Source organism: Cariama cristata, unplaced genomic scaffold, assembly GCF_000690535.1.
Source record: "Cariama cristata isolate BGI_N322 unplaced genomic scaffold, ASM69053v1 scaffold40659, whole genome shotgun sequence".
In the NCBI taxonomy this organism is placed as follows: domain Eukaryota; kingdom Metazoa; phylum Chordata; class Aves; order Cariamiformes; family Cariamidae; genus Cariama; species Cariama cristata.
Genome location: NW_009637008.1, coordinates 1 through 14,203, shown reverse-complemented (window position 1 = coordinate 14,203; position 14,203 = coordinate 1). Strand labels below are relative to the sequence as shown.

General features: G+C 42.7%; 1 protein-coding gene across 1 annotated transcript; it reads left to right on the top strand.

The window, feature by feature from the left end:
• Positions 1 to 1,633: 1,633 nt before the first annotated feature.
• Positions 1,634 to 4,870, top strand: IGFBP1 (insulin-like growth factor binding protein 1; the record flags this gene model as incomplete). Its single annotated transcript, XM_009708133.1, has 3 exons — positions 1,634 to 1,812; positions 3,459 to 3,587; positions 4,739 to 4,870. Coding segments are annotated over 3 exons (440 nt in total), but the record flags the coding sequence as incomplete, so codon positions are not given.
• Positions 4,871 to 14,203: the final 9,333 nt, after the last annotated feature.

The window sequence follows — 14,203 nt, the reverse complement described above, 5'->3', positions numbered from 1 at the left end:
AAAGAGTAAAGTTAAGGCAGGCGTTTGAAAAAGAGGGAAGCCGGGCTGCGGTTTTTCTCCAGGAAAACGTGCTCTGAGCTGCGTGGGGTGAGGAGCATCCTGGTGCGGAGCCCGGAGAGGTTCGCCACAGGCAGCAAAGCCGGGAAACCCTAAAGCGAAGTAATGGGACAATGGAGAAGAATCTGAATAAGCTTTCTGGGAAGATGTGGACAGTTTTTTCTTTAGTAGTGAGCAGTAACTACAGTAGGACAAAGGTTTTACAGACTTACGTCCGTCTCCAAAAGTCGTGACAGAGAATGAAGAGACCTAGGCGGGCTCTGTGCCTGGCGCACGTCAGGGCTAACATGCACCTGGAGTTCTGCAGTGCCTGCCGGACTGGCTGAGTAAAACCGTATCAAGCATCTTACGCTATATGATGACCGGGAACTTCTTCAGTGTTATTTCATTATTTTACATTTTATTATTATTGTTATCATTTTCACCATCATTACTGCTATGTTCGTGCAGTGGTGATTAAGGTACCTCATTACAAAAACAATCGTCGTTGACTGAAAATAACAACGGCCATCGGTGGCAGGGAGTGGAGTTTCTCTTGTACCTGAGGGGGCAGGGAAGAGGGAGAGCAGTGACTGAACTGAGTGTTTAAGCCTCCTGCAGTTAAGACAGCCTAGCATTTGATTTGATTTGATTCTTTCCTTGGCTTTATTTTAATCTTTCTTTCTTTCCTTTCTCTTTCTTTTTTCTTTCTTTTTCTTTCTTTCCTCTTCCTTCTTTCTTTTGCCTCTCTCTCTTTCTTTTTTCTTTCTTTCTTTTTTCTTCCTTCTTTCTTTCCCTCCTTAATTTTCCACCCCCATTTTTTCTCAGACATTGTCAAAGCGAAAAACAGGTGGGTTTTAGTCCATTGGATAATTGTTTACAGCCTTGATCCAACAAGTTATTTAGACACATCTCAAACTTCGATCCCATGAGTCCCTGCAATTGCAAAGACCTTCTGTTGCTTCCAGTGGGAGAGTTCCTACATGCTGAATTGTGCATTAGGGACTGGCGTGCAGGCCATGACCAGGCAGTCCCAAACAGCTTCTGCTATTCCCTGGCTATTTGATCCACTGCAGGCTGGTGTGAGCTACTGCTGGCTCCTGTGAATTGCTACCCCTTCTTATTCATAAGGCAAGCCACAAAGTACAGGATGCCATGGGATCAGGTCTGGACCAGTTCCTCTCCTGAATAAAAACTGAAACACATCATGCTGACAAAAATCTAAGTTCATTACAAGTTTCACTCCAGTCTTTCCTCATTTAGCAAAGTCCCTACAACCCACTGTGGTCAAGAAAGTTTTTTCATTTCTAACAGACTGGCTGCAGCTTCATCTTTGGGATTAGAGTGATTTCGAAGGACTGTAAAATAACCAACTTGTTAGAGAACAGCTGATGCATCCTTCTACGAATTTATGACAAAAGCTTAATTTGCTGAGCTGCACATGTAATCTATTACTCCTGCAAGAGCTGCTGTAATGGATCTGTCTTAGATATTACTTTTGTTGTTATCCTTGATTCTTTTTCTTTACCTTTTTAACTTGGAGAAATAAATGCAAAAGTTCACTGAAGATGTTCACCTTAATATCATTCCTTTCCAGACTCTATTGAACCTGATGATATACCTTTGGAAAGCACTGAAATGACACAGGACCAGCTGCTGAACTATCAGTTGATGTTTCCCATAGGCCAGGACAAATCTATCCCCTGGAATGCCATCACTGCATATGAAAACATGAAAGCAAAGAGAATATCTGAACTCAAGAAATGGAAAGAGCAGGTGGGTTTTCTTTGCAAACCTTTCAGAGACCATTTCAGTAGATGCTATTGATTCAGAATACAAAGTGAAAATGTGCATGAAGTTCTAGCAGCAGCACTGGGATATGAGTATTTCGGGTCGGCAGCAAACAGACTTCTGGCATGCCTTCATCAGATGCTTGAGGAACAGGCAAAATGGCAGGAGCAATAAAACCAGGTGTGCATCAGATCTATGACTCTATGCAGAGGCTGAATTTTTCTCTTTACATGGGCCCTCGATTTCCAGGAGCCCGTATCAAAATCTCGGACTCCTTTTGTGTCATAGTTAAAAATTAAAGGGCATTTCTCACTGGTCCAATGCTCAATGAAATAAAGGAAAATCCTTACATACAGGTATTGATGAAGCACCAACGCAAACCAAAACGTGTTTCTTTCTGATCACAAGGAAACACTATTAAATAGATGCACGTAAAAAGACAGAAGGCTCAGCAATTAAAGAGAGCGTTTACCACTGCAAAATGGCAGTGGGTCCTGGGGCCGGGGGCCCTTTGCAAGCGAGTCCCTGTTCCACGTGAGGGCACCAGAGAACCGCCGTTCGCCCAGTCCGGGCCGCCAGCGCACCCGCAGCGCGGAGCCGAAGGAGAGCTGGGCACCACGGAAGCCCAGTTCCCTAATGGTCACAGACAAAAGGAAAACAAAGGAAAAGGAAAAAAAAAAAAAGGGCAAAAACCTACTAGAGCACTATCCCACCCTAGGAAGCCTCATTCCACATCCAGAACAGGACTTAAGCACTGATTTAGTTTGAACTATTATAGATAAGTGCTGTTAGCTCCAGTTCTAATTTTTAGGCTTCTGCTTTTCTCACCCAGAGCCACAGATAAGCCCGTTGACTTGAATAGGACCGCTTATGTGAGGGGCTGACACGGGGAGGTCTTGCAAAAGCAAAGGGTATGATTATTTTCACTCTAAAGTAAAAATATTTTTTCAGTCACTTCTCCTCCCCTTTTACTCATTTAAACACCTTGGGTACTATTAATGCGTGGCAATTGTGACTTTGCAAAAAGGAGCGAGCAAATTGTGAAAATAGGGAATATTGCGAACAGTTCTTCATCTTCAGTTCCAGGCACTTTGGGTCTCAGAGCCACAGGGGTGCTCTCTATTCTGCTTTGGCGACAGCTCTGTCCCGTACAAAAAATAACAAACATTCAGATGTTTGTTCTTGCCCTGTCTATATATGTCTTGCACCTATTCTCCATACATCAACAGAGCACAGGGCCATGGCAACCCAGAAAACGTGGCTAGTCTCACGTACACCAGCCTCCTAACGTGCACCTCCCCATAATAGGAGAGATTGTACCCTCTGAGCAGTAATGTGTTTACTTAGTACAGGTTAAATTTCCTTGTGTGGCAATTTAAGGACTTAAATCCTCATGTTTCTGAGGACAGAAAATACCTCAAAGAATAAAAACAAAGGCCTAAATGCAACACCAGAATTTTCTGGCTGTGCTCCTACTGAAACAAGTAAAAACTACATGCAAAGCAGCCTGGTGCAGATTATATGACTAATAAGTATTTTCAGCTTTTTGCTAGCTTTATACTGATCACTTTTTGTTTAGCTAGTTTCTTTGTGATTTTGGTATTGACAACCTTTGCATGGTATTCCTGCAGGGACCTTGTCAGAAGGAGCTCTACAGAGCCCTGTATAAATTGGCACAGGCTCAGCAGAGAAGCGGAGGGGAGATTTACAAATTCTATTTGCCCAACTGCAACAAGAATGGCTTTTACCACAGCAAACAGGTACGTGCCTTTTCCCTTGTCCGCTCACAGCAGCGCTGAGACCAGCCTGACCCAGCCAACCCTTCCTGTAGTCCTCTGCTCCCAAACCCACGAGTTTGCAGCTGCTGGAAAAGCAGGTTGTGAAAACAGGGATACTTACTTAGTAGTGGGAGCAGATGGTTTGTCCTCCTTCTCTTAAAAGTGAGCCGCATGCTGTGGGCTGACAGCAATGGAAGCAGGAGTCTTTTCCATTCACAGAACAGGTGCAGGCGAGGCCTTCTGCAAAATCTTTTAACCCTCTCTGCTCCCAGGCCAAATCAAGCTCCATATACCTGATTTGTTAGGATATTCCCAATTGACTTTAATTTGTAATATCCAGCGTACTGCCTGAAAAACCCACTGAATATATAATAATCACTATGGAGAAAGGAGGGTCTCAGCTCCCAGGCAGTGAAAAACTCCCAGGCAGTGAAAAAAACCACTCTGGAGCAAAATTAGCCTTCTGAAAGTAGAACAAAAATACTGATTTGTGCTGCCTATGGATTATGTTATATGCTCATTTCCATTATAGCCTCAAAAAAAAAGCCATAGCAAGTTACACTGACAGTAATCTGCAAACCTAACTAAAGCTCCAAACCTCAAGCCACACCCTTGTAACCACAGGTCATGCACACAAATTTAGTAGGTCTGCATAAATCTGTGTCACCGAGAGTCCTTCTTTTTGGGCATGGCCCTGCTGTGTGACTCACAAATATTGTGACCTGGCATCTAATCAGGCACAAACAGAAATCTGTTTAACCCCCTCACCAAGAAAAAAAACCACCCTATTTGCCTCCTTGCTTGAAGAGCCAGACCATCCAGTCATTGCTATCGCCCTACCACCTCCTCTATTCTGCCTTCCTTCAGTTTCTCACGCTAGAAGATATTGCTGTTTTATACTGCTGTTTACCAAGGAGTGGGCAAAGTGTTTCAAATCTGAAGTTGCTGTTGTGGTAGCTGAGCTTGGGTCACAGCTCCCTAACCCGGCGTGTCGGTCAGAGCAGCAACCACTGCATTTACAAGTCCACCTTCTGATCCTAGTTCTGTCCAACCCCTCAACTTACAGTATCTCACAAGCAATCTTCTGCTGACAGTTATTTACTGTGGGGTTTGTTTTGCTAATAATATTCTAGTGTGAAACGTCACTGGATGGAGAATCTGCTGGATGCTGGTGTGTCTTTCCAAAAAATGGAAGAAGAATTCCTGGATCTCCAGAAATTAAAGGAGATCCCGAATGCCAACAGTATCTCAGCTCACAAGAATAAAACTAAACACATTCATTCACACCAAGTTTTCTGTGGGGCCTGATCTAGTCAGGAGACATTTCAGTCAGGAGACATTTCACTAAGGTAGTTTTGTGCACCTGATTTTCAGCATATGAGTAACCCCATAAAGTAGCTTTTTTTACCGCACTGGGATTACTCAGATGCTCGAGTGACAGATATGAGCAACTGCAAGATCAAGTCCTGCAATCTTGTATATTTTGTTTGTATAATATTATAGATACCCTCATATGTAAAGCTGTTGAATTATTTATTTCACAGTAGGTGTATTTTTGTCTGTGTGTGTTGTTACTAATTTATATCCTCAAACATTTCATAACTTTATATGTAAATACTTAATGTTATTGCTTTTAAATGTATGCATCTTATGTTGGAGGAATGTTGCTACTTAAAACTTCAAGTGGCATAACTCTATTGGGAAAAACAGCTTGTAAACGTGCATTTTTGTACTATGTATTTATAGACATAAAACTGAATTTTAAGAAATAGCTTTCAGTAGAGAACACGCTTAAAAACTTATTTAAAACTAGTTTTGTTTATATATCATGTTGCTTTTGCACCTCTGATTCAATGTCAAGTTGTTTCTTAAAAAAGAAAGTCTAAACCTTGATTATATACTGAAGCTCCTGATGGGACAGTATTTGTTTCTATTTTCTAAACGTATGCACCAGATAAATGGCAAAACACAACAGGATATTCTGTGTCACCTTTGACAGGTGTAAGTTCATCACCTGTTGACATTGTCATGTTATTTAAGACGAGCTATTAAATAATGTCTTCTACCCTGTCCGGGTCTGTTGTTTTCTGCATGTTCCCTTTCAGCAATGCAACCTCGGCAGGGCAGCACAGCAGCGAATGGGAGCGGAGAGGAAAACACGCCCGGAGCAAATCTGCCTCCTGAACTCCTAGCTCCATTTTCCTGCAAAGAATTTTCTTCTTTTGCTCTCCTCACCCTCTTCCCTTTCTCCCTTCCTCTCCAAGCCCAACTGTGCTCCACAAGCCTTTGCTTTGGGCAAAGCAGCAGCCTCCAAGGGAAGTTATTAAAAGGTTTTCTGGGTAGGAAAGCCGGCTGTCTTTCTCTGCTCAAAAGCCCAAGATGCATTTAAAAGATAACGTCGAGACTAGTAAGAGCCATTTCCTGCACAGAAAGTCAGAGGTTATAAAAGGGAGGCTGGGAAAAAGCCCAGCCTTACTCTTTTTGCTGAAAGCAGAGAAGAGGGTCCCCTTGGCTTGGGATGTGGTCCCTCTCCCTCCCGAGCATCTTCCTTTGACTTAGTGGGTGCCGAGAAAAAGAGTGAAAGCAAGTGACTGCCCTGCCGGCTTCAAGCTGGTTTTGTCCGTGGAGAAACTGGTGTGGGAGTTAGCAAGTCCCAGAGTTGGAAACAGGCTGCACCAACCCTGCCTGAGAAAAGAGCCTGAGAGGAGAGTGATAACATTTTCTGAGAGCCTGGCAGGAGGGAAACTTGGCATAAAATCCTCCTGCCGTTTGTTGGCACAAGCGTTGGGTTTTAAACGGGAGCGGGAAACAGTTTGTAAAAACTGCAAAGCCAAAGCGCGGAGATCTCTGCTCTCAATATCACGGTTCTGTGGCATCGCACGTTGTGCTTGCTGAACGCCTTTGGTTGTATTTGCATGTCAATGTCAGCTGATCTGATTGGGGTCTAATAAACTGCTCCAGATTTAAAAGTCTGGCTATACGACTGACCTTTGTAAAGTGTTTTGAGATCTTCCCAAGGAAGGCACTGCAAAAGCAGTTGGTGGCATTGGTATTATAAATAATTAACATCTAACCTCTCTGTAATGAGATAAAACTGTGTTACAGCACTGTCTCAAAATGCCTGACAATCGTTGTATCAAAATAATGAAGAAGCAGCAAATTTGGGCAGAACCATAGAGTCCTTTCGTGGAGCACTGAACAACTGTCATGGGGCATTGCCAAGGGAGAATGGTGAAGAAAGGAGGGGAAATCACATCCTCGCCACTACAGCACATGCTTAAGAGCACTCTGACTGCTCTCACCCATCAACCTTGTGTAAAAGTTGATCTTTAAAGAGCAGAAATGGGGTCTTTTTGTTGGGATCATTATATCTATATAGGGGAAGTGTTCATCACGTTAATAATTATTAATAGCACAGTCTATTTGCAGTATAGCAATCCAGTGGACAGCTACTTCCAATGTTTTGCAGGGTGCCAGGTTCCCATCCTAGCTGCAAGAAATGAGGAGTTTTTAACAGGGACAGGGGTTTAGGGGAAGTTTTTCTTTTAAATGTTAAGTACCAGGAGCAGAAGTTGCTTCGTATAGCATTCAGGCATGACAGGCTAATTTCTTAGAGGGGTTTAGCTCCCTACCTCCCACTGAAAGCAACAGGGGATGGGTGCCTCCTTATCTGCAATCTGGCCTGGTGTGACATCTTGCCAGGACTCACCAGGACAGACTTCTGCTGAGCTGCTCTGGGACGGGCTGTCTGACTCAGGCCAGACTCCTCTGTATACTGGGATTAGGACTAATGCAAGGAGGCAAAGCAGGCAAATTTTATCTCCCCTATCACAGTGCTGCCAGGAGCCTGGACTATATTTAGGCCATAGATGCCATGTGTTGTGATTTGTCCTGATTTTTATGATCAGCGTCAGTAACAGGGTGAAAAATCCAAGGTCTGTAGTTTTCCTTTATTTTTTTCTGTTTGTGAGGCTTTTTTTGAGGGGCTTTTTTTTTTTGGCATGTGTCATTTGGCAATCCTGGCTTCAGTGGGTGCCTGCTGCAGTGATCTCACCCATGTTGGTGAGCCAAACCTGATGGGAATGAGTGGGGAAACAAGGAAGGTACCACAGGATGCTCTTAGCAGCTCAGGTCATCTGGTGTGCAGCTGGATGTGTAAAGCGGATGTAGTGTTGCTCGTTATTTCATCTCTCTCTCCCTTCACACCCTCTCGCGCTCCTCCGACCCCACCTAAAAAAAAAATTAACTGGTGGGAAGGTCTCAGGTGAGCATGTGTAATGTTTGGTTCACATTATCTGAGAACCTTACCTACCCGGTTTGTGCTTCTTCCTGCCAAAATCCTGCCAGGTTTGCTGCAGTGGGGTTTGTTCCAGCCATGCCTCCTCCTGCCCCTGGCCTTCTGCCAGCTGCAAAATGCTCATAGCACAGAAATGAGGTCATTGCCCTCTGCATTTTATTTTTTACCCTCCTTTTTCCCTAAAGCTGTCCAAGACAACCTACAGTCAGCTGGTATTGGGCTCTGCTCATACTGAGTCAGTTCTGCTCATCACTTCAGGGTACAGCAGAAATACATTCGTGTTGGCTAGGGCTGGCAGGAGGTGAGGGGGAGACAAAGAAGGAGAGAAAGAAAACAGGGATGGAAGACAGCCAACACTAATATTAAAAGCTCATCAGCATCTCCGTCACTTCTCTGCCATAAGAACATGTGCACTGCAAAGGCAAAGCTTAGGCAGGGAACAGCTTTCTATAGACCCAGGCCAAAACACGATCAGATATTAAGCACATCAAGATTTAGTCTTTTCTTTTCCAAAACAAATCTATTCCTTTGACCTTGCCCTTGCTAATGAGAGTCCTAAACACATCACAAAATAAAAAAGCAAACAGAAAATGCGTCATATATAGCTCGCTTTCCTCAAGGGGAAGAAAAGTGGGATGGAAAAGAATGGCACATGGCACAGGCTTGTCGCAGGATTTACTGCACTCCTGGAAAGCGCTCAGCTCCCATAGCGTCAGACACTACGTGCGAGCCTCAACAAAATACTAAAACAGAGCAGGTTTTTTCTGCAAAGTCAGAACCAAAGACGCTTGTGCTTTACCAGCAGTCTAGCAGCACTGGCTTTGCAGAATTAGAAATGTTATTTTTCTACCCACATCACTGCCTTGTTATTGCAGAACACCACTGATGTCTAATCCCCGCCCAACCCATAATCATAATAAAAAGTATCTGTAAAAAAAAAAAAAAGATCCAAGTGACTCATTCCAAGACAGACTCTCAGCCCATGCGGCACGTCAAATGGGCAAGTCCTATCTCTATCTTTAGACAACACCTTTGAAGCGGGTCTACTTCTCTTTGGCTATCGCTTCACTGATAAACCACCAGCCTGAACAGCCTCCCCAGGCTGCACTGACAGCAGGTCCCAGGCCTTCTATTTGCCAACACATTTCGTATTTACAGATCAATTATTTTATGAATAAGGCAGGGACTTAGACTGCACAGTAAAGTGGGGTATGAGCATCTTAATGCCTACTTGTGTTGAGCACATTTGCCACCTTTGAGACTTGGGTAGATGGTATACAGTGAGTTGGGGCAAGTGGAGGACTTCTCTTACTGACGTGTCACCCTGTATTACTTAGTCACATTTAGGTAAAGGCGAGAGGGGATAAAGGAGGAGAGGATCTGCTGGGAGCACAGTCAGTTAGTTCTGTATTATCAGAAAGTACCAAAACCAACAGCAGTGGAGCAGGAGTCCAGACATAGCAGCACTTGCACTCTGAGTAATGAAAACAGCTCTGACGATAGCTCTGTCAACAAACAAGGGCTTTATTTTATTTTCCCTCCTTTCCTCCTCGCTTGACCTACCTCCTCCCTCAGGGTGCAAAGTTCATCTGCAAGTAAGCTACTGCGAGGGCCTGGGGAGAGGGGCAACCTCCTGCGGGAGAGAAATGGGAGCAAGGATGCTCACGGATGTTGAAGTAAGGTCAAATGAACAAATCTAAACTTAGCTCGTTCCAGATCTTGGCTGTTTCGCTGTGCACAAGTTTCTGCTCACCTTTTCGGACTCCGTGTTGGATTATCTCATCTGAGCGGCAGGATGGGCAGCCCATACGCTGCAGCCATGCTTGGCTCCTCGTTGCTTCCTTACGAACCACGTTTCCCAGCAGAACACGGCACAGGCAATCTTCCTCTTCCTCTCAGTCTCCTCCAACTGCTGTTAACCTAACAAAGAGCAGCCCATTCGTGCCTACCCTGAGGTTTTTAATTGCATAATTATGCCAGTGGTGATGTGTGATTTTTTTTTTTTCTCTCTCACTGATGGTGTTTTGTAGTTCAACGGGATGATGTGTAGATGCTGAGGTTCCTTGGAAAAGCACCTTAGTGTGGGATGTCTCTGGAGGCCTAGAGTAAATGCTGGCTATAGCATCATCTTCTTTCATATTTTCTCTTTGCCTGAGGCTTCTGTTTATTGTTGCTTTGGTAGCTGAGCCCTCACCATTTAGCCCCAGCAAGGGAACAGAGGAGCAGCAGCATGTCACTGGTAGCAGAGTAATAGCAGCCGTGGAAATGTATGGCAGGATCCGAGGGCTGAAGGCTGCATGTGGCACCCCTGTGATTGATAAAGCAATAATCAACTTTTCAAGCTCAGGCACTTAGGTCTTTTTTACTGGGTGCAAGTTACGTGATACATAGCAGACGTAGGAAACAAGTCTTCACCTTGAATATTCTCTGTGTGGCGTAAGCAGTCAAAAATCGCTGCAGCTTTCCCGTTGCAGGGCGGGAGGGAAATGCACGCTCAGCCTGGCTCTTGTGAGCAAGTCCCTTCAACTAGCCCACTTGTGGAAGATCTTACCACACATGGCTATGGGAAGCGGTCCTTCTCAATGACATTTTCTTCATCCTCACAGACTTTTCTTGAGGAAATCTCAGCTGCTCTCTGCAGCAATAACTTGGCTGCCTTTCTTTCCAGCCCCACTCATGGAGAGAGCAAGGGGGTGAAATTAGTCATGACAGAGAAAGGCTCTTAAGGAATTTGGATAGGTCAGCAGAAGTGGAAAGCCAGAATACATACTGCAGCAGGACATGCATTCTGCAAGGATAAACTGAGATTTGCAGCATTACCCTTTGCTTCTGCTGATACTTGGTCTCCAGTTTTTTCAGCTGCGACTTTCAGCCTTGAAGTCATTTGCATTTTTTAATATATGTACACGGCAAAAACAGCAAAGGTTTTTACAATGGGATTTTCTCTAAGGCTGGTGTGTATGCTTCTGCAGCTGCCAAATCTGAACTGAAAGAAATAATACATAAAATGCAGAGTTTTAAAACTAAAACTTCTTCTGGTAAACAACAAATTTGTGCTACTTGCCATTTTACCAGGAAATTTCCTTTTTAGCAGAAAACAGCACAACATCTTCTCAATGAATGCGTTGTATAATGTAGACAATCCCATGCTCTGGAACTCCAGACACCAAGCTACCATATCCTGACAGGTTCATAGGACCAGAGGGTGGTTGAGGTTAGAAGGGATCTCTGGAGGTCATCTAGTCCAAGCCCTCCTGCTCAACGAGGACCACCCAGAGGACCATGTCCAGATGGCTTTTCAATATGTCCAAGGATGGTGACTCCAAAATCAAATGAAGGTTCAATACTTTCCCATTGGAAGAAGACACCCAGGTCCACTGGATGTATCAAAACACTTCTCTTGTGATGGCCTTAAACAAAATGAATTTAGCACACTTGCAGATGAAGGAATTCCTGATACTGATCACAAAAAGCTTGCCCTTGGAATACTCCGATACCATTTTTGGAGTTTATTTTTGGATCTCTTAGAAAAAAAGAGGGAGTGGGGAAAGAAAAAGGGGTCCTTTCTAATGTAGGAAGCAAGTATATTCTTCTGATAGAAATTAATTGATGTGAAGAGTTCCTAAAGGCGCAGCAGGACTGTGTACAAAACAGCTAGCTATATAAACATTTCATTTTGAATACTAATATGCTTTGGCATCCAGGAAAATTGCTCAGCACTTTTCATACTTTAAATATAATTCCTATTGCTAATACGTGAAATCTCTGTGGAGCCATCCTTGCTTACACAGCTTTAGAGAGTGACTAGAGATACCAAAAAATTATTTCCCAAAAGGTTTGTAAAACCATTACTTAAATTTAGGGCTCAGTTCAATAAAGAATTATGCTGTGTTAAGGTTTCTATGGAATTTAGTCATAAAAAGTTCAGACTGTACTAAAAACTAATTAATTCTGTGGTTTGGGTATTCATTGAAGCCTCCTTCCCCTGTGCACAAATAGCTAACATTATGCCCTGAAGGGCGTGCATGCCAAAAAGGTGGAAAAGGATATTCTGAGCTCAAAAGACTATAGCACAGTAGGTCTATTAAAAAAGGGAACTTTCTCAAATAGTTTGAAAGATAATAGAACTGCCTGCAGGCAGCTTTAACTTGCATTCCGGTCAATTATAGGGATTTATGCAACTATTTATTACACTGGTTAAAATAAATACTTACCACATCAATCCTGGCTACATATGGTACCCATGTAGCATCTAGAGATGAAATACGCTCAAAAAGAAATCAGCAACTTTTGCAGTACATACTTTAAGCTTTTGTAGTGCCTTCCCGTGCAAATATTTGATGTGTAAATAATGTTAGCAGTTACACAAGGATTTTTCTGAGACTTCACCCAGATCACCTGAGATTCTTTAAAGAGCTTGTTAAAAAAAAAAAGCTGACAGATGTTCACTTAAAAAAATAAACCACCTGAGCTGAAGGCAGTGAAGGCACCAAAACAGGACGTATTTTTCTAATTTCTGCCACCAAAACCAAAGTCCTCCACTCACTGCAGCTCTTAGCAGGAAACATTTCTAACCTCAACATGGAGGGAGATCCTCTCCTGAGCTGATACCGACCCATGCATTTGCTTCGTGCTGCCCACATTCTGCTGCTTGGATGTAACCCACAAACATTTTTATTTGAATTGCAGCCTGGCTCCCATAGCCATGAGAAAAATCTTTGAATGACAAGTAACTTGGCTGTTGAATTGAAGCCTTGTCTTCATTGAAATAGGAATGTTGAAAAAAACACAAACAAACAAACAAAAAGGAAAAAGCCACCACTGATTCTCTTCATTTTAAAGAGTGATTTTTGTTTTTTGAGAGGGGAAATAATGTTATTTGGCATTTCATACCAAGAATGCCAGCTGCCGGGAACATCAGATAGACAACGGGAAGTATCCAATACCACTGCAGGCAACTGTGTTCATAAAAAAAATATTTAAAAGGCAACTTCTGAAAAAGGGGAAGCTTTAAATTACAGGTGAGAGGTTTTTGGTTGTGTTTTTTTGGCTATTTTTAGACACAGGCTTTGTTTTAAAGACATCTGTTGGAAGCAAAATAACCAGTGACTTGCACAACCACGCAAATTTATTTTTTTTTTTATCCCTTATGGCTGTATGTTTTCTCTGTTACATAGCAAAGACCATTAGTACCACTAAAAGAGCTAAATGCAATTTCTTAAATAACTCATGTGACAGATTGCTTGCTTGAATCGACTTCCTTGAGATGTAGGGTTTTTTTTTTAAATGAAGTTGGTGCTCTGCACAATTTAATATTTAATATCACTTAAGGACCTTTACTAGCCAGCTTCTTCCTGTTCGTTTTTAATGGTAGGGCAAAACATAAAAAACTTAAAACTTGACAAAATACACCAATCAGAAATACTGCCACAGGCTTTAAAAACATTTCTTGCATACTGGCAAAATGTAGCTTGCAAGGCAGTTATCTACCTTTTTTGGTGAGAAGCTGCTTTTTTTTTCAGAAGGTTCACGAGATAGTGATTAAAAAAAAAAATAGGTGAAATACTCATTTTCATGAATCCAACCCTTATTTTCGTATCTATGGTTACGTGCCCAAATATTGGTGTATATGTAACTTTGCTCGCTCTCTGAAGGTATTTGAAAGGAACCGGTTTACAACTTTTTTTTTTTTTTTTAAAAAAGGCCCAGCATTTATTTTTTTTGCCAAGAAATCTTTGCAGGCATTACATTTGCATTAGCAGTAAAATTATTGCAATAAATCTTCACCTCACAAAGCTTTCTGTAACCATCTGTCAGGAAATCTGTATTAGCCTGGAGTAAGCATCACTTCATGTATACTTTTTTTTCTTATTCTAAGGTTAAAAAAAAAGTCAGTTTTAACAACAATGTGACCCCATTTCATTAGATAGAAATTAGGAAGATGTGCAGAATGCACGCGGCGCTGTTCAGCTAATACGTATCAGGGTAAGGCTTTAAAGGTCTGATTTATGGTGACAGGTTGTCTCGATCCTGGCAAGCTGAATATTCAAACCTTTCCATGTCAAGAGTTTCAAGACATTTGCCATCGCTGGCAGGAACAAGGGTGGTTGGTAATTCATGGGGTGGGAGAGGAAGGGGCTCCTCGGCCCCACGGTCTCCCCTCCGTCAGCCCCATCGACTGGAATCCCATTGCCCTTGGTCTCCATAAAGTTCCCAACCCAGTAGGGAATTACAGTGTTGATGGTTTCTTTTTTCTACAGTGACATCAAACATTTATAGTGACACATATAAGAATATATTA